Source organism: Hemiscyllium ocellatum, chromosome 1 (assembly GCF_020745735.1).
Source record: "Hemiscyllium ocellatum isolate sHemOce1 chromosome 1, sHemOce1.pat.X.cur, whole genome shotgun sequence".
NCBI lineage: Eukaryota > Metazoa > Chordata > Chondrichthyes > Orectolobiformes > Hemiscylliidae > Hemiscyllium > Hemiscyllium ocellatum.
In genome coordinates, this window is record NC_083401.1 from 122,444,512 (window position 1) to 122,466,292 (window position 21,781).

The 21,781-nt window shown below is 40.7% G+C and overlaps 1 protein-coding gene across 1 annotated transcript in view; it reads left to right on the plus strand.

Annotated features, from left to right (window-relative positions):
• LOC132815969 (transmembrane anterior posterior transformation protein 1-like) overlaps positions 1 to 21,781 on the plus strand; it is a 109,867-nt gene that overhangs the window by 331 nt on the left and 87,755 nt on the right. Inside the window, exon 2 of the mRNA XM_060825356.1 lies at positions 18,352 to 18,482. Coding sequence (XP_060681339.1) covers positions 18,352 to 18,482 — 131 coding nt within the window. The remainder of the gene's footprint in view (positions 1 to 18,351; positions 18,483 to 21,781) is intronic.

The window sequence follows — 21,781 nt, forward strand, 5'->3', positions numbered from 1 at the left end:
TGACTGACACCGCCTCGCTCCTGGTTCCAAGGGAAAACCGTTGATCTAGCGAGCGCGCGAGTCTGCGCTCGTGCTGAGTCCTTGCGCAGATTGTCCGTCACCCGCTCTGTGACAGCTGTCAGTGTCTGTCCATCCACAGGGTCCATCATTCAGGGAGGGGGCAGGGACAGGGGCTTTCCTGTTTGTTATTAGTAGTTTGCAACCTCTACAGGCAGACTGACAGCAGCATGTCTCCTGTGTGAACGCCACTTGTTGCTTTATTCAGTATTCCGATAGGTGTTTCGGGCAAACATTAATCGACTTCAACCCTCAGCACTGGTTATTATTTAGAGAGTCATCGAGTGCTGTTTTCTCCTTGGGGACTGTCTGCGTGTGGCTGTGCATAATGTAAGATTCTTGGTTTTACAAAAAAAACTCACCATAAGCTACAGTTGTGCTGTCGCTCTGCATAGAAATCTTAATTGTTCAGGAAAGTCGATGTATTCTTTTACAAGTAATTGAAAAAGAAGATAAAGTTGGCGCTGTTGAGGACTCTTCAAAAGACTCTTCATTACCAGAATGCAAATGTATTGTACAAAACTCTTGATGTTACTCTATAGAGTCAAACAGCATTGAATCAGACTCTCGATCCAACTAGTCCACACTGACCATGTTCCCAAACTAATCTAGTTCCAACTGCCTGTGTTTGGCACATATCCCTCTGACCTTTTCCTGTTCATGTACTTATTCAAATGTATTTTGAACATTGTAACTGTACTGCATCCACCATGTCCTCTGGTAATTCATTCCACACACTAACTCCTGTCTGCTAAAAGAAAAGTCTTCTTCAAATCTTTCTCCTCTCACCTTTAATCAATGCTCCCTAGTTTTGAACTCACCTGAGGGAAAATACCTTTGCTATTCACTTTACCTATGCCCCTCATGATTTTGTAAACCTCTAAAACCCTCAACCTCCAATGCTGCAGTGAAAAAAAAAGTCTTGGCTTAATTTTACAACTTAAACCTTCCATTCTGACAACATTGTAGTACCACTTTTATGAGCACTCTTCAGTTTAATAATATTCTTCCTATAGCAGATAACCAGAATTGCACACTCTGTTCCAGAAGGGACCTCACCAATGACTTGGAAAACCTCAACGTGATGTCCCAATTTCCATACTTAGAAGGTCTGAGTAGTGAAGGCAAGTGTGCTTCTTAACCACCCTGTCAACCTATGATGCAAATTTCAAAGAATTATGGACCTGAACCCCAAGGTATTTCTATTCTATGACACGACACAGGCCTCTCACCATTTATTGTATAAGTCCTGCCCTTGTTTGTTTTACCAAAATGCAAAACCTCGCATTTATCCAAGTTAAATTCCATCTGCCACTCTACAGTCCATTGACCCAATTGATTAAGATCTAAAGTCTGGTTGAAGATCTCTTTGTGATCTTAGACAACCTTCTTCACTGTCTGCTATGCCGCCAATTTCGGTCTCATCTGCAAATTTACTAACCATGGCTCCTATATTTTTACCAAATCATTTGTATAAATGACAAACAATAGTGGACCCAGTGGAACACCACAGGTCATACGCCTCCAGTCTGTGAAACAACCTCTGTCTGCTACTGTAAAGCCAATTTTATATCCAATTGGCAAGCTCACTCTGAATCCCATCTGATCTAACTTTACTAATTACTCTGCTATGCAGAAACTTAACAAACATTTTAATAGAATACAAGTAAACAATGTTTACTGCTCTGCCCTCATCAATCTATTTGGTTATTTCTTCAAAAAACTCAATCAAGTTTGTGAGACACGATTTCCCTTGTGCAAAGCCATGCTGACTATCTCTAATCATTCCTCGCCTCTCTAAATGCATGTAAATCTTACCTGTCAGAATCATCTCCAACAATGTATCCACCATTGATATCAAACTCACAATCTACAGTTCCCAGCTTCTCCTTACATCCCATCTTAAATAAAGACACAGCATGAGCCTCCCGCTAGCACCTCACCCGTGGTTATAGATAATACAATATTTCTGGTTGTAAGTTTGCTTGCTCAGCTGGTAGATTTGTACTCTGACGTTTTGTCACCATGCTGGTTAACATTATCAATGAGTCTCCAGTGAAGGATTGCTTGCTATTTATCTGTCTCGGTTTGTTATGGTAGGTGATACCATTCTGGTTCTGTTTCTGAGAGGTTGGTAAGTGAGGTCAAAATCTATATGTTTGGATGTATTGTCCCAGCCGAACTGGTGTCCCTCTTTGTCTGTGTGTATGGAGATCAGTGATAGTTGGTCATATCTTTTGATGGCTAGCTACTGCTCATGTATCCTGGTGGCTAGCTTCCTGACTGTCTAACATAATGTTTGTTGCAGACCTTGTAGGTTATTTTGTGGTGGTCCTTTTAAATTCATCAGGAGCTGTTTCATGTGATGTTAGGTTTATGGACCACCATGTTGCCTAGGAGCTGAAGTAGTCTGGATGTGATACACACCAATGAAGAGGGATACCAATTCAAGTGGGACAATACATCATTCTAGGACAGGCTAAACAAAGATATGCAGGGGAATTCCTAGAGGCCTGGCATTCAAACCAAACGTATTAACAAACATATAGATTTTGGATCCCATTTACCAAACTCTCAGAAACAGAACTGGAAATGGTACCATCTACCACAACAAACTGAGACAGATAAATAGCAAGCAGGACAGAACACCAGTGCTTCACTAGAGACTCGCTGATATGTTAACTAGCATGGTGATGAAATGTCTGAGAATAAATCGACCAGCTCAGCAAGCAAACTTACAAACTGAGCTACAAATCTTTTCTAAAATCTCAAACAGATATTTCTGTTAGGGGCCCTGCAATTTCCTCCCTACCTCCCACAACATCCAATACACTTGATCAGGTCCTGGCGATTTATTCACCTTTGTTGTCTAAGATCTCCAGCACTTCCTGTTCTTTAATATGAACTGTTTTCAAAACATCAATATTTATTTCCCAGAGTTCTCTAGCCTCCATTTCTTTCTCCACAGTAAAAACTGGTGCAAAATATTCATTTAAAATCTCTCCTCTCTCCTGAGGTTCAACACAAAGATAATCTTGTTGATCTTTAAGGGGCCCTGCTCCCTCTCTAGTTGTTCTTTTGCTCTTGATTTACTTGTAGAATCTTTCTGGATTATCCTTAGCCTTTTCTGCCAAGGCTAGCTCATTTCCTTTCTTTGATTCCCTAATGTCCTTCTTAAGAATGCCACTATACTCTTTATATTCTTCAAGACATTCATTTGTCTGTATTTAATTTTTTTTATTCTTGACTAGAACCTCAATATCTTTATTCATCCATTGTTGCCCAATTTTATCAACCTTACCATTCACTCAGCAGGAACATAATACCTCTTGTTATCACACTTTTGAAAGCCTCCCACTTGTCAGTTGTCTTTTTACCTGCGAACTGTTTACTGCAACAACTTTTGAAAGTTCTTACCTCATACCATTAAAATATGCCTGACTCCAGTTAAGAACGTTAACTTTTATGGAAGGCTTATGCTTTTCCGTAACTATTTTAAAAGTAATGGAATTGTGATCACTAGTCCAAAGTGTCCCCCTGCTAATACTTGTATCTGCCTTATTTCCCTAGAGAAGGTCAAGTTTTACTCCTTCTCTGGTAGGAACATTTACGTTTTACATATTAAACACATTTAACAATTGAATTGAATTGAATTTATTGTCATGTGTACCGAGGCAAGTGAAAAGCTTTGTCTTGTGACCAATACAGGCAGATCACATAGTTAAGTTGAATAGATAGTAAATAATAGGCAAACAGCGGCAAAAACAAAAACACAGGTATAGGCGAATGTTAAGAGTTTGTGAGTCCATTCAGTGTTCTAACAACAGTAGGATAGAAACTGTTACAAAACCGGCTGGTGCATGTGCTCAGGCTTCTGTACCTTCTCCTAATGGTAGAGGTTGTAAGAAAACATTGCCAGGGTGGGATGGATCTTTGAGAATGCTGGGTGGTCTTTCCTTGACAGCGGGCCTGGTAGATGGATGCCACAGATGAGAGTTGGCCTTTGTGATTGTCCGAGTTCTCCACTTTTTGTAACCATCTCTGATCTTGAATGGTATAGTTGTCATACCAGATAGTGATACATCTAGACGGAATGCTCTCTATGGCACACTGATGAAAGTTAGCAAGGGCATTCGCTGTTATGCCAAATTTCCTCAGCTGCCCGAGGAAGAAGAGACATTGTTGAGCCTTTGTAACCAGTGCATCCACCTGGAGAGTCCAAGAAGGCTTGTTGTGGTTGACCATTCTCAGGAGCTTGACTCTCTCCACTCATTCCACCTCTGTGCTGTTAATGTGTAGGGGGGCATGAGTAACATCCCGCCGAAAGTCAATAATGAGTTCCTTGGTTTTGCTGGCGTTGAGAACTAGGTTGTTCTCAGTGCACCATTTTTCCAGGTCTTCCGCCTCCCGTCTGTAGTCAGTTTTGTTGCTATTGGAGATTCGACTGACTATGGTTGTGTCAACAGTGAACTTGTAACTGGCATTAGTCTGGTATTTGGCAACGTAGTCGACTTCCTCACCATCCAGACCTTTAACACTATGGCAGTCCTGGTCAATGTTTGGAAAATTAAAATTCCCTACTATTACAACCTTATCGTTCTTGTGTGTATCTGACATCTCTGTACATATTTGCTCCTCAATTTTTCTCTGACAATTGGGGATCCTATAGTACCGTCCCATCAATGTGATCATTCCTTTCTTATTTCAACCAATATTTTTTGACTGATGATTCATCAGAAATATCCTTTCTAATTACAATACTAAGGTTTACCTTTATCAAAAACACCATCCCCCCCCCCCCCCCCCCCCCCCCCCCCCGCCCCCCTTTCAATCCTTCCTGGAACATTGAGCTGTCAGCCCTGTGCTTCTCTCAGCCAAGTTCCCATATTAGCTATGATGTTCATGTTTCAATACATGCCCTGAGTTCACCAGCTTTACTTGTAACACCCCATGCGTTGAAATAAATGCAGATTAATTCATCAGAGTTACCTCGTTCTGTGACCTGCTCTTGTCTGTCTTTTCTCATTCAGAAACATCCTCATCTATCTTTCTCTTTTTTTCACTGTTATTTAGGAACCTGCCCCAACCCTTCCCACTAATAGTTTATAGGCTGTTAATCTTTCAATCATTTCAGGAGTTTTAGTTTTCATCACTATATTGATGTGTTCTGTTCATGACTGGCAGACAATTCTTGTCATTTTGGACTTTACAATTTCTTATTTTCTGCATGTAATCATCTAAGTTATTAAATGTACTAAATTTAGAATTAATTAATCAGCAACATTTCTGAACCTATTTGTTTTGCTAACCAGATAAGCTTCACATGCAGTCACTTTCATAAAATTAATCATAAAGTCTTTATTTATATTATCAAAACAATTGAAACCACTTGGCTTAAGTGTCATTATTATTTGTTTTTGACCTGCTGCGCTTTTCCAGCAACACATTTTCAGCTTTGACCTGTATACCATAGTTTGAACATATGGCTTGCTTTGATCTAAATATGTATTTGCAGAATAATTAATTGATACTCCTCTACTTTCAACTTCTTGAGATGGAATTTAGTTTCATTTTCATGTTTGTTTTTCTTTATCTTCAGACTAGACAGTTAAGGATCTTTTAAGCCACAAATTGGACTGAAAGACATAGGAGCAGAAGTATGCCAATTGGCCCCACTGAGTTGGCTCTCCCACTCAATGAAATCAAGCCCGAACACTATCCCTGTGGCACTGCCACTTTGAAAATGTCCCATTCATACCAACTTTGTATCTTCTATTAGTTAGCCAATCCTCTATCCATGTTAGTATGCTGCTTCCAACAACACAGACTCTTAATTTATTAAGTGGGCTTACGTGTGCTATTTTGTGAAATACATTTGCGAAATTCAAAAATATTACATTACTGGTTCCTCTTTATGTGCCTGATTGTTTCCTAATCAAAGAAGTGTCATAAATTTCGTCAGACATGACAACCCTTTTATGATGCCATGCAAACTCTACTCGATCATGTGTTCCTAAATGCTTTCCTCTTACATCCTTTATACAAAATGCTAACATATTGTCATCTAAGTAATTTTTTAAAAAAAATCTGACTTGTATACTAACCATCCAGCTTTCATTTGTAGGTCTCTTTATCTTCTAACAGATTATTATTCAGTTTTTCATTTGCTTAATTGCTGAAAACCTTGAAAGAGACTTCAGCTTCTAACTGAGCATAATGTGTTGACTGCAAGAGTTGAATAACCTTTCTTGCATTAACTGCATAAATCATTGCTAAGATTTGGACATTCTCCAATGTATCTTGCTTTGCTTGTGCCAAAAACAAATGCCATTTGCCGCGTAAGCTTGTGCTGTCAGTGTTCAGAAATATGACCATGTACAGGAAGCAATTTGGATGAAAGTCTACAAATTGTGGACAATAATCATCAAATGTTTCTGATTGGTTCACGTATTGGATATTGAAAAGTTGCATTGCGATAGCTTCTTGATAGAGGATCATTCAATGTTACTTTTCTAGCTCTATATTATAAAGTATTTTATAAAATTAGCAGGAGCAAGAGCAATCTCTATTAAATTACAAAACTGTTAAGTCACACTCTGCTTTAAAATATGGCTGTTGTTAAGTCCAAGTCATTCACATAATCATTTGGCCTAACCTCTTAATATCTGGTTATAATTATGTAATTGGGTAGTCAGGTTAGACCCACTTCATAGCAGTCTCAATGTGTATACAGGCGACTAAATGTAACATGCTTTCAAATTCCAATTGAGATAAATGTCAAAAAGTGTGTGTCTCAAATGAATATGGATGTTATTCATAGGCTTATTATTATTAGTCTTTTTTTTTCCAAAAATTTTCACTTGTTAATTCTATTCAGGAGAAGACCTTCGAGTAAAAAATGAGGTCTGCAGATGCTGGAGATCAGAGCTGAAAATGTGTTGCTGGTTCAAGCACAGCAGGTTAGGCAGCATCCCAAGGAACAGGAAATTCGACATTTCGGGCCAGAGCCTGATGAAGGGCTCTGGCCCGAAACGTCGAATTTCCTGTTCCTTGGATGCTGCCTAACCTGCTGTGCTTTAACCAGCAACACATTTTCAGCTCTATTCAGGAGAAGGTCAACCTGTGAGAATCTCCTTTAGGAACCTTCGAAGTGTTTGCAGTTATTTAGCTCTGTTTTGTTGTAACCACATGTATTGTCCATAGTTTAGCATCACACTCTTGTCTCTAAGTCAGAATGTTCTGAGTCAAGTCCCACTTGATTTGAGCACAAAATCTAGACTGGAGTATAAGAACACAGAACTTATGCTGCAGCTATATAAAACTCTGGAAGGAGTACAGTGTGGGTATGTTATATATTACATTCGTCCTGCATGTTGTGGGTATGGGCTCTTTTGTCCTTTTGTTGTCGCTAGTAAACTTTGGCTGTGGGTTTGTGCGTTGTCATTATTCCCAGAAGACATAGGAGACATATGTAGACAGACCAACAAGGGGCGAAGCCACATTAGATTTGGTACTGGGTAATGAGCCCGGCCAGGTGTTAGACTTAGAAATAGGTAAGCACTTTGGTGATAGTGATCACAATTCTGTTATGTTCACTTTAGTGATAGAAAGGGATAGGTGCATACCACTGGGCAAGACTTACAGCTGGGGGAAAGGCAATTACAATGTGATTAGGCAAGATTTAGGAAGCATAGGATGGAGAAGGAAACTGCAGGGGATAGGCACAATAAAAATGTGGAGCTTATTCAAGGAAAAGCTCCTCTGTGTCCTAGATAAGTATGTATCTGTCAGGCAGGGAAGAAGCTGGAGAGCATGGGAGCTGTGGTTTACGAAGGAAATGGAACTGGTCATGAGGAAGAAGAAAGCTTATGTTAGGATGAGATGCGAAGGCTCAGTTAGGGCGCTTGAGGGTTACAACGTAGCCAGGAAAGGCCGAAAGAGAGAGCTCAGAAGAACCAGGAGGAGACATGAGAAGTTGTTGGCTGATAGGATCAGGGTAAACCCTAAGGCTTTCTATACGTATTTAAGGAATCAATGAATGGCCATAATCTTACTCTCGTCAATCAAGGATAGTAGTGGGAAGTTGTGTGTGGAGTCAGAGGAGATAGGGGAAGCACTAAATGAATATTTTTCAATAGTATTCACTCTAGAAAACAACAATGTTGTCGAGGAGATTGCTGAGATACAGGCTACTAGACTAGGTGGGATTGAGGTTCACAAGGAAGAGGTATTAGAAATCCTGCAGACTGTGAAAATAAACAAGTCCCTTGGGCCGGATGGGATTTATCCTAGGATCCTCTGAGAAGCCAGGGAGGAGATTGCTGATCCTTTGGCATTGATCTTTAAAATCGTCATTATCTACAGGAATAGTGCCAGAAGACTGGAGGACAGCAAATGTGGTTCCCCTGTTCAAGAAGGGGAGTAGAGACAATTCTGCTAATTTTAGACCAGTGAGCCTTACTTCAATTGTTGGTAAAGTGTTGGAAAAGATTATAAGGGATAGGATTTATAATCATCTAGAAAAGAATAATTTGATTAGGGATAGTCAGCATGGTTTTGTGAAGGATAGGTCGTGCCTCACAAACCTTATTGAGTTCTTTTGAGAAGGTGACCAAACAGGTAGATGAGAGTAAACTGATGTGGTGAATATGGATTTCAGCAAAGCGTTCGATAAGGTTCCCAACAGTAGGCTATTGTACAAAATGTGGTGGAATGGAATTGTGGGAGATATAGCAGTTTGGATCAGTAATTGGCTTGCTGAAAGAAGACAGAGGATGGTGGTTGATGGGAAATATTCATACTGGAGTCCAGTTACCAGTGGTGTACCGCAAGGGTCGGTGTTGGGTCCACTGCTGTTCGTCATTTTTATAAACGACCTGGATGAGGGTGTAGAAGGGTGGGTTAGTAAATTTGCAGAGGACACTAAGGTCGGTGGAGTTGTGGATAGTGACGAAGGATATTGTAGGTTACAGAGAGACATAGATAAACTGCAGAGCTGGGCTGAGAGGTGGCAAATGGAGTTTAATGCGGACAAGTGTGAGGTGATTCATTTTGGTCAGAGTAACCGGAATGCAAAGTACTGGGCTAATGATAAGATTCTTAGTAGTGTAGATGAGCAGAGAGATCTCGGTGTACAGGTACACAGATCCTTGAAAGTTGCCACCCAGGTTGACAGGGTTGTTAAAAAGGCATATAGTGTTTTAGCTTTTACTAATAGAGGGATTGAATTCTGGAACCATGAGGTTATGCTACAGCTGTACAAAACTCTAGTGTGGCCACAATTGGATTATTGTGTACAGTTCCGGTCACCGTATTATAAGAAGGATGTGGAAGCTTTGGAAAGGGTGCAAAGGAGATTTACTAGGATGTTGCCTGGTATGGAGGGAAGGCTGAGGGACTTGAGGCTGTTTTTGTTAGAGAGAAAAAGGTTGAGAGGCGACTTAATAGAGACATATGAGATAATTCAGAGGGTTAGATAGGGTGGACAGGGAGCGCCTTTTTCCAAATATGGTGAAGGTGAGCACAAGGTGGCATGGCTTTAAATTGAGGGGTGATAGATATAAGACAGATATCAGAGGTAGTTTCTTTACTCAGAGTAGTAAGGGTATGGAATGTTTTGCCTGCAACGGTAGTAGATTCGCCAACTTTAAGTACATTTAAGTCGTCATTGGACAAGCATATGGACGTACATGGAATAGTTTAGGTTAGATGGACTTCAGATTGGTATGACAGGTCGGCGCAACATCGAGGGCCAAAGGGCCTGTACTGTGCTGTAATGTTCTATGAGTCTCATTTTTAGTTCTGAAACGTTTCTAAGGTGGGGTAGGTCCATTTTTTTTAAATATAAAAGGAGGAACACCTCTGCAAAGTCTTTGCAAATAATGGGTATCCTATCAGCTTCATCTGCCAATGCCTGGCAACAAACCATACCAAAAAGACACTGTGCCCCCCAACAGACTGACCATCCTACCATACATTAGAAACATCTCTGAACTAACAACAAGACTTCTATGTCCTCTGGGAATAACAAACCCACAGCCACACTTCACCAGCTACTTTACAGGACAAAAGACCCCACAAAATGTAGGACAAATATGATATATAAAATAACATGCAGCAAATTGGCAGGAATCTGCCACCAGAATATACGGACATCAGCTTGCAACAAAACGACACGGCCAGACCTCCCAAGGCCAGATAGCTTTGGCAAATAGAGTTAAGGAGAATCCAAAAGGTTTTTACAAATATATTAAGGACAAAAGGGTAACTAGGGAGAGAATAGGGCCCCTCAAAGATCAGCAAGGTGGCCTTTGTGTGGAGCCACAGAAAATGGGGGAGATACTAAATGAATATTTTTCATCAGTATTTACTGGGGAGAAGGCCATGGAAGAAATAGACTGTAGGGAAATAGAGGGTGACATCTTGCAAAATGTCTAGATTACAGAGGATGTCTTGAAATGGTTAAATCCCCAGGACCCGATCAGGTGTACCCAAGAATCTGTGGGAAGCTAGAGAAGTGAATGCTGGGCCTCTTGCTAAGATATTTGTATCATCGATAGTCACAGGTGAGGTGCCAGAAGACTGGAGGTTGGCAAACGTGGTGCCACTGTTTAAAAAAGGCGGTAAAGACAAGCCAGGGAACTATAGACCGGTGTGCCTGACCTCGGTGGTGGGAAAGTTGTTGGAGGGAATCTTGAGGGACAAGATGTACATGTATTTGGAAAGGCAAGGACTGATTAGGGATAGTCAACATGGCTTTGTGCGTGGGAAATCATGTCTCACAAATGTGATTGAGTTTTTTGAAGAAGTAACAAAGAAGATTGAGGGCAGAGCAGTAGATGTGATCTATATGGACTTCAGTAAGGCGTTCGACAAGGTGTCCCATGGAAGACTGATTAGCAAGGTTAGATCTCATACAATACAGGGAGAATTAGCCATTTGAATACAGAACTGGCTCAAAGGTAGAAGACAGAGGGTGGAGAATTGTTCTTCAGACTGGAGACCTGTGACCAGTGGAGTGCCACAAGAATCGGTGCTGGATATGCTACAATTTGTCATTTATATAAATGATTTGGATGTGAGCATAAGAGGTACAGTTAGTAAGTTTGCAGATGACACCAAAATTGGAGGTGTAGTGGGCAGCGAAGAAGGTTACCTCAGATTACAACAGGATCTGGACCAGATGGGCCAATGGGCTGAGAAGTGGCAGATGGAGTTTAATTCGGGTAAATGCAAGGTGCTGCATTTTGGGAAAGCAAATCTTAGCAGGACTTATACACTTAATGGTAAGGTCCTAGGGAGTGTTGCTGAACAAAAAGACCTTGGAATGGAGGTTCATAGCTCCTTGAAAGTGGAGTCGCAGGTAGATAGGATAGTGAAGAAAGCATTTGGTATGCTTTCCTTTATTGGTCAGAGTATTGAGTACAGGAATTGGGAGGTCATGTTGCGGCTGTACAGGACATTGGTTAGGCTACTGTTGGAATATTGCGTGCAATTCTGATCTCCTTCCTATCGGAAAGATGTTGTGAAACTTGAAAGAGTTCAGAAAAGATTTACAAGGATATTGCCAGGGTTGGAGGATTTGAGCTAAAGGGAGAGGCTGAACAGCCTGGGGCAGTTTTCTCTGGATTGTCGAAGGCTGAGGGGTGACCTTATAGAGGTTTATAAAATTATGAGGGGCATGGCTAGGATAAATGGACAAAGTCTTTTCCCTGGGGTGGGGGAGTCCAGAACTAGAGGGCATAGGTTTAGAGTGAGAGGAGAAAGATATAAAAGAGAACTAAGGGGCAACTTTTTCACGCAGAGGGTAGTATCTGTATGGAATGAGCTGCCAGAGGATGTGGTGGAGGCTGGTGCAATTGCAACATTTAAGAGGCATTTGGATGGGTATATGAATAGGAAGGGTTTGGAGGGATATGGGCCGGGTGCTGGCAGGTGGGATAGATTGGGTTGGGATACCTGGCTGGCATGGATGAGTTGGACCGAAGGGTCTGTTTCCATGCTGTACATCTCTATGACTCCACTACCAATTCAACTAGGACGATTGTTACAATACTGGGACAGGCAAAACAAAGACAAGCTCAACATTCCCTGGAGGTCTGGTATTCATGCATTGGTTCCACAAACAAACACATTGAAATAGACCCCATCTACAGATCAATACAGTTCAAAACCAGAAGTAGAACACCCACCACAACAGACAGAATCGTGTAAATTCGGACAGATCACAATGATAGCACTTCATCCAGAGGCTACACAGCACTGAAGATGTCAGCCAGGAAGAAGAATAAACGTTTGCAAGAAAATCAACCAGCTACAGCTATTCACTAAAACTTTAAACTGATTGAACATAACCCGTCTGCACTGACGGTTGGATGTAACCAACCAAGCATGCTATTTAGTGTCAGGAAGTTGTCTCTTTTTTTTTGACCAATATTTATCAATTAATCAAAAACTAAAAACAAAATATCTATTGACTTACTTAATTGCTTTTATGGGATCTTGCTATGTGAAAATTTACTGAGCTTTTTTGCTAAATCAGGTGCTTACAGAACAAGAGTATTTGGTTGGCTGTAAAGGGCTTTGGAATATCCTGATATGAAAATACAATTTAAATCTTTTATTGAATTGAATTCTTATCAAATCAGGAAGGGTGAAGTTAATCCTCTCTTCGCCCCACTCCACTGCTGAGTTGATTACAACCAAATTTGAATTTAAAAGTGAGGTGATTATTGTCAGTTTAATAAATAATGCTTTACTGTGTGTACTGTAACATGGTATTGAGAGACCCCTCTCCTTATGAAGTCTTTAAAGCATGTTTCAAGGTTTGGACAAATCTCTTGTTAGTTGCAAGGTGATCACAGAGTCAATTTCACAAGTCTGACACTGATTTTCCAAGTACTTGTACTTCAGACTCTGGACCACTGTGACTCATGACGAGCCTGGCAAATATTTCATCCAGTTGGTTTATTGTTGCTTCTGCTGATACAACTTCATGTCCACTACTTTGGGCCACTTGGAGTGAGCATCCATTAGTAGCATCTGTGCCTTTACCGGTCCTGCAAAATCAACGTGAATTTGTTGCCATTGAGTTTGAGGCCATTTCCATGTGAAGGGGCAGTAACCATAGCACTTTTCTTACTACTACATGGGATTATCCATCCATCCATCCCACTTTCTCCTCAGTCTGGAAGTCTACATTCATCCATCAAAGATATCCTTGGTGCACTTGTTCCAGCACTTTTCCTCTTAACAGGAAAAGAATTAACAATTCTCATTCTCACATTAAATATCCATCAGTGTAGACTATTCCCTACAATTGGGCAGGAATGGGGTAATTCTGGGCAGTTTCCATGACTGATCATCCCTCTTAGGACTGAGTCCACCACTCGGCTCAAAACCAGATTGTTCCAAGTAGCGTTCCGCACCTGATTGCCCAAAACCAGCACCTTGTCATCTTGGGATAAGTACATAATTTTTGGCACCCTTGACATCTGCATTGCTATGCTTCTCTACCTGTTGGTATTTGAGTTCAAGTGAGTAGGCTGACAGAGCCAGTGCCTATCTGTTCAGATATGCTGCTGGCATTGACAGTATCCCTGTGTACATGCCAAAATGGAGGTTAGAGGTCTGTGGTCCGTCAGTAGCATGAAGTGCCAGCTATAAAAGAATTGGATGAAATTCTTAACATTGAGCATGATGCTCAATCCTTCTTTTTCAACTTGAGCATGATTCTCCTCTGTTTCATTAGTGACCTTGATGCAGGTGCTATGGACCTTTCTCTCCATTTGGTAAGATGTGTAACAGTACAACGCTAATGCCATAAGGGGAGGCATCACAGACAAACTGTAGTGGCAACTTCGGATCGAAATGCATTAACACTTCTGACCTTTTTTAAGGATTGCTTCACCTTCCAGTGAAGCCACCTCTCATTCCTAGAGCTGTTTCCACGGCCACCCTTTTCCCAACCAGGGAATGCAGGGGTTGTATCCTAGTTGCCATATAGCACCCTCCCCTCCTGGCACCTTTTCTTGCCACTGCAAGAGATGTAAAACCTGCACCCACCCCTCTCCCCTCTCCTCCATCCAAGGCCCCAAAGGATTCTTCCACATCCTGCAGCGATTTCCCTGCACATCCAGCACCTCATCTACGGTCCGTTGCTCTTGATATGATCTCTTCTACAGTGGGGAGACAGGACACCAACTCACTAAATGTTTCAGAGAATATTTTCGGACACGTGTAACAAACAATATCACCACCCTGTGGTCGACCACTTCAACTCCCTGTCCCACTCTGCCAATGACATGCAAGTCCTGGGCCTATTCCATCGCTAAATCCAAGCCACCTGATGCCTGGAGGAAAAGTGCCTCATCTTCTGCCTTCAACCACGTGGCATCAGTGTCAATTTCACCAGTTTCCTCATGTCTCTCTCTTTTCCCCCCCTGCCCTACCCCGCCCCGCCCATTTCATCCCATTTCCATCCCTCCAACTCAGCACCACTCTCTTGAATGGTCCCATCTGCCCATCTTCCTTCGCACCTATCACCCTCCACTCTGACCTATCACTATCCTCCCCCACCTGCACCCACTTATCACCTTCTCGTATCTTCTCTCAGCTCCACCCCCACCCCCACTTCTATTTATCTCTCAGCCCCCTTCTGCACTCCTGATGAAGTGCTAATGCCTGAAACATTGATTCTCCTACTCCTCAGATGCTGCCTGACCTGTTGTGCTTTTCCAGCACCACACATTTCAAATGTAGTATAATCCTGGCAGACTTCAATTGTGGTGCCCTCAACTTCTGATACTTTGATTCAGAAATCAGGGACACCACTGCCTCCTTATCCATTTCCATTTTTACTGTCTTCCCCTCCACTTTGTGAAGAATCCCAAACTATCCGTTTCACCCCAGTTCATTTAACTGAGACTCTACTGACTCTAGGCCTTCTGCTTCTTCCACAGATTCAGCTGACTTCCTGTATATCTCCTGTATGGTGGCATGTACCTTATGTCTTGTCCTCAGGGCTGTTTCTCTCTGACTCTTCTTAGGTTGTACTCAGCAATTTCAGGCAGTACAACCCACTTACGTAACACCTGCAGCACTGGGATGCTCGAGTCCAACACATTGACTCCTTATGGCCAGTTAGCCACATCGGCAGCATTTTATGGTTGGTACACACTATGTTGCGTTTCCACTGCTTGATGCACCCAGACATCATCACTGGCAGCCAACTCCATCAAGGTATCAATTTCAAAAGCTGCCTTGAAATCCTGGTATCTCCTTGTAGGTAGCTTCTGATGTGTTGGAGGCCACAAACTGAATGGTCCCGCAAGGCATTTTGGAGAAACCCTCTGAATTCACAACATTCTGCTAACCTCTTTAATGCATATAAAATGTTCCCTCACTTGAGTGATTGATCTGCTCAGGGCTTGACATATTTTCTATTTTATCTCTAAATTATAGCATCTGTACTTATTAATTTTAATGTTGTTTGGCAAGTTTTAGTTACTCTTCATTGAAATGAACATATTGAAATAGTTTATAAATTTGCCACAATTTATCAATCTCAGATTTAACATATTTCACATGAACAAAATCTGTTAGTTTAGGTTCATTGCATTGATATTGACATTGAGCTAATTATTGACATTACCTTGTCAGTTACTCAAGTTAATCTGTATAGTACAGTAAATTTCTGGAATGGGACGATTAGTTCTTCTGTGTATTGTCTGGCTTTTTGGTGTATTGTTCATCTTGTTTTTGATATTTACTAAACTAGCTTTTTAACTTTGATTATTAGTTTTACTCACACCAATAAACTTGAGTAGCTTAATTGCTTGATTTATAAATTGATTCAGTCAGCAAGCACTTTAGGTGATCATCTGTGTTTTGTGGAAAAAAGAAGCTATATTTCTTGTCAAAACTGTCTGAGTAATATCTTAGGCAGTGCCTGTGCTCTTTTTCCTCCTTTTGTTTCGTATTAAAATGCATGATTAATATGTTCATCAAAATCAAACAATAGTTTGCTTAAATTTGTTGTGCATAACTTGTTTTGAATGTTCTATTTCAGATTTAAATATCAGTTGAAATGAGTTTTCTTTTTAAAGCTTGACTCTTTTATGCAACATGTTTTGCTCCTATTTAAACTGTTATGAATAATTACTTTCAAACTGCATTTGCTGAGTTTGCAAAATAACTTTTTAAGTCAGAGTCATACAGCAGGGAACAGACCCTTCAGTCCAGTTGTCCATGCCAGTCAGGTTTCCTAAACTGAAGTAATCCCATTTGCCTGCATTTCACCCATACCCCTCTAAAGCTTTCCTAGCCATGTATCTGTTCAAATGTCCTTTAATGTTGTATTTGTACTTGCCTCTACCACTTCCACTGGCAGCTCATTTCATATACGTACTATCCTCTCTGTGAAAAGGTTGCCTCTCAGATCCCTGTTAAATCTTCCCCCTCTCACCTTAAACCCATACCCACTAGTTTTGGACTATCCTAATCTGGGGAAAATACTTTGGCTATTCACTTTATCTATGCCCCTCGTGATTTTATAAACCTCTAAAAGGTTAGCACTCAGCCTTCTACGCTCCAGAGGAAAAAAGTCTTAGCCTATCCACTCAGACATTCCAGTCTCCATAACACTCTTGCATATCTTCTGCACCCTTTCAAGCTTTACATTCTTCCTTTAGATGGGTGACTGGAATTGATCAAGATCCCATTGTACTCTTAGATCATCTTCTTCACTGACCACTATACCAATAATTTTGGTGTCATCTGCAAATTGACCAACCATGCCTTCTATACTCTCGTCCAAATCGTTTATATAAATGATGAACAACAGCGGATACAGCATCGATCCTTGCATCACACTACTGGTCATAGGCCTCCAGTCTGAACAACAACAACACTGTTTCCTACTGTCAAGTTATTTTTGTATCCAATAGGTTTGCTCTCCCTGGATCACATGTGATCTAACCTAACTAATTAGTCAACCATGCAGAACGTTGTTGAAGGCCTTGGTAAAGTCCATGTAAACAATGTCTAACACACTGCTTTCATCTGTCTTCTCAGTAACCTCTTCAACAAATTCAACCGTTTGTAAGACAAGATTTCCAATGCAGAAAGCCATGTTGACTATCATTAGTCCTTGCCTTTTCAAATATGTATAGATCCTGTGTCTCAGAATTTCCTTCAACAACATATCCACCACTGATTTTAGACTCACTAGTTTGTAAGTTCCCTGGCTTTTTCTTTAAGCCTTTCCTAAATAATGGCCCACCAATGGCCATTCTCCAGTCTTCTGGCACTTTACCCTTAGCTGTCAATGATACAAATATCTCTGCTATTTATGTCCTAATTTTCCAAAAAATTCCTGGGATACACTCGATCAAGTCCCAGGAATTTATCTACCGTTATGCTTTTTAAAACTTCCAGTGCCACCTCTTCAGTAATGTGACTTTTTCAAGACATCACTACTCATTTCTCCCAAGTTCCCTAGATTTCATTTCTATCCCCACAGTAAAAACTGATGTGAAGTATTAACTTAGGAGCTCATGCATCTACTGTGATTCCATACCTAGATTAATATGTGCTTAATAAATGAGACAAATGACTAGCATTCTGCCCTCCGTACACATTTTGCTACTATATCATGGCAATCAGTTTTCATCTGAATTTAACACCTGAGATTTCCCAGCCTAAAACGGTTTGGAGAAACACGGACTTAAATTAGCCTCGGCCACCCGATAAGGATGAGCCAAGCTCGTGAAACCAATGTGAGATAAACAAAGATAATCTGAGCAAAATTAACATTTTATCAAAAGGCACTGAACCTCTCTCAGTCGTGAAGAAACTTTTGTCCTCTGTTTTTGATTTAGAACTTTTTGGATGTTTCATAATTCAGATTAAAGTCACTATTGAGATTTTCTATCTTAAAAACAATGATGAGGGAATACACATGTGAACTGTATTTTGGAAAAATGGCTTTTGGGCAGAGGATAAGAAAAGAAAATGATTTGTATCTCTGTTTTCCAGTGTCACATTTTTAATATATTGTTCTGTTAGTAGCTGATGAAATTGCTGTTTCTTCTCATTAACATAGCTTTTTCATTTTGAACCAATTGACTACAAATTTAATTATATTTTGTAAGTGTCGTGTGTTTGAAAGTCTAAAATCTTTGCAATTGAGGATGTTAAAAAGAGGGAAGCTAATTCACTCACCTGGTCATAACGTTTGAAGAAACATCAAAGTAACTAACCAATAATGCATATTTTAATGCTTTTTTAATATAGATTTGTCCCTGCTGAGATTTATTAGTGCTGAGTTGACAAGGGGGTATCTTTTGGAACACAATGAAGCCAAATACAAAGAGAGGAGGGAGAAAGTGTACACATGTTTGCGAATTCCTCGGGAACTGGAAAAGGTAATATTCCTTTACGTTTGTAGGTTGTTGACTAAAATTGAACATGTTTTTATTATTAATGATCCCACCTATATCATTGGTTTTAATATTTTTGCCATTAGCTTTTACATTATTCTGAATCTTCAGTTTTTTCTCTGTAAAATTCATGATAAATGATTAAAGGTAAGTGCATTTTATTTTCTTCTTTGCTTTTAGAGAATACTTCAAAGTGGTTACTACGTAATTTACTTAATCTTCATGACATTATACTGTTGTGTGTCATGAACTCCCTAATACTTGGTGTTGAAAGCAAGTAATGTCAGGCAAAATTAAATGCGTGTCACAGATATCACCAGATCTTTGTGCACAGCTTTGTTGAGGTCAGTAGTTTGTGCTGACACTTCATTAACTGCAAACTCACAACAATATATTGAGGTGAATGCTTGGGTTACACTTTTCTGGAAATTGCTCAGTGTGTCCAACATTAGTGAATGCCCATATTTAGTTTCTGGTGATCGTTATTTCTCTTGGCAGTGAAGTAGAACTGCCCCTGACAATGACTCCAACCCCAGCCCTCTTCACCACCACTTTAAACTTGCTAGATTCACTGATGTCTCATAATCTTATCATTTATCATGCATCTTCCCTGCAGTGTTTTCAAAGTTATTTCTAAAATAAGTTAATTCCATCAATTATTTTGCATAAATTGTTTAATTTCCAAATTTCCAATGAGTAAACAAACTGAAAAACAATGGATTTCAGTGACATAGTTTACATTCATATATTGACTGGCCTTTGTTTTAATATTTTGTTTGCAAATATCAAACTCTTCCAAAAGCATATGTTAAACTTAAAAAGCCCAAAGCTTTTTGAAAGCAGACTGCGCAATCAGCAATTTAAGTACATCTATTTTCCTAGGATGCATCAATATCACTCTCTCCGATGGAATCACTTTCTTTAGCGTCAGCTTTTGTTGCTGAAGCTTGATACCATCCAGGACAAAACTTGATTGACACCAAATTTACAAAATTCACTTCCTCCACCATCGATGCCCAATAGCAGCAGTGTGTATTGCTGAGGTGTTCTGCAAAGTGGTCACACAATCTACATTTTGTCTTGCCAATGTAAGGGACACTGTCCTGTGAGCAATGAATACAGTAGACCAAGTTTAAATAAGTACAAGCAAAATGTTGCTTCACGTAGTAAGTGTGCTGGGGTCTTGGATTGTGAGGAAGAAGGTGGTGATGGTGCAAGTGTTAGATTCTATGCAATTGCTTGGGAAGATGCCATGGGTGAATGTGGAAGTATTAGGAGGAGACTAGGATGCCACGAAGGGAACAGTAAATGAAGAATGCTGGCAATGAGAGAAGGAGAAGATGTAGGACCAAATTACTGCAGATGCTGGAACCTATACTGAAAACAAAAAGCTGGAAATCACAGTAGGTCAGACAACATCCATGGGGAGAGAGAGAGAGAGAGAGAGAGAGCAAGCTAGTGTTTTGAGTCTAGATGACGCTTCATCAGAGCACATCTGAAGATGTGTTTGGAGGTAGTACCCTGCTGGAGGTGGTGGAAATGATAGAAGAGAATCCTTTGTGGAAACTTTTTGGGGTGGAAAGTTGGGGGTCATAGTTCTGGGAGGGAGGAGAAGGGATGATGGCAGAAGTGCGAGAGATGGATTGAACATGGAGGGATCTCATTGAAAGATAAAAGATCCTTTGGGACTGAGAACGTGTTTTCTCCGGTAGAGAAACCTCAAACATAAAGAACTGGTGGGTGACAGGTGGGGGAACATTCAAAGCAATAGGGTCTCCCATTTAAAACAGAAATGTGTTTTTTCTTCTCCCTTCTGGTCATTAGTTTCTGTAATCCTCTTTCCTGAAGACCAGTCAAGTCTGAGCCATTGAATGCATTGATGGCTGAACTATTACACACTTGATCTACAAGGAAGCCGAAGTTTTCTGAGGGAAAAGGCAAAAGTGGAATTGAAGGCCAATCAAATCAACTGTGATCTCACTAAATGACAGAGTTGATGCAAAGGGCTGAGCGACCTATCCCTGTTCCTAATTCCTCTGTTCTTGTGAGTCCGTTCAATCCATTAAGTCTGCATTGACTCTTTAAAGGAACAGTGCGATTATTTTGGACACCTCCATTTCTTCAAATGTTCTTTTTTGATGATTAGTGTTAAAACTATTGTCACCCACTATGAGGCAAAACATTCCAAATCCTAACAAATTGTTGTACAGCAAGGTTACGATGCATGTCATTTCTGCTTGTTATATCTGTGTAATAGCCAGAGAATCACTTGCAGTGAATTCTGTTCATGTTCCTGCAGACATGCTTCTACTGTCCTGTAAGAATCTATCCCTGACCCTCTTCTATATGTCATGCCTCTGACATAATTCAAAATGAAGACAGTTTCCACATCCTGCTTTATCTTACTAATATCAATCAATCAGGAATACTGCAGCGAATAACTAACCTTCTGACTGTTCAAAGCCTGTCCACTGCCTACAAGGCATAAGTCAGGAGTGTAATGGAATACTCCCCACTTGCTTGGTTGGGGTACAGCTCCAACAACATCAAGAAATTTGACACCACTTCCATCTAGAAGGACAAGTGCAGCATATATGTGAATACCACCACCACCTGCAAGGTTCCTCTCTTCCCCCCCCCCCCCCCCCCCCGCCCAGCCACTCACTGACTTCGAAATATATTGCCATTCCTTCACTCTTGCTGGGTCAAAATCCTGGAATTGCCTTTCTTAAGAGCATTGTGAGCCTGCAGCAGTTTAAGCGGACAGCTCATCATCAAAACTCCCATTTCCTTTTCCCTTTCTAATTATTCCAGAATGTTTAAAATCTGATTGACGATTTGTAGCTCGGGTATCCATTGTTGTGGTTCTGCTCGCCGAGCTGGAAGTTTTTGCTGCAAACGTTTCGTTCCCTGGCTAGGGAACATCATCAGTGCTGTTGGAGCCTCATGTGAAGCGCTGCTTTGATGTTTCTTCCGGTATTTATATTGGTTTGTTCTTGCCGCTTCCGGGTGTCAGTTTCAGCTGCAGTGATTTGTATGTGGGGTCCAGGTCGATGTGTCTGTTGATGGATGTTCTTGCCGTTTCCGGGTGTCAGTTTCAGCTGTAGTGGTTTGTATATGGTGTCCAGGTCAATGTGTCTGTTGATGGAGTTTGGGGATGAATGCCATGCTTCTAGGAATTCTCTGGCTGTTCTCTGTCTGGCTTGTCCTATGATAGTGGTGTTTTCCCAGTCAAATTCATGTTGCTGGTTGTCTGAGTGTATGGCTACTAGAGATAGCTGGTC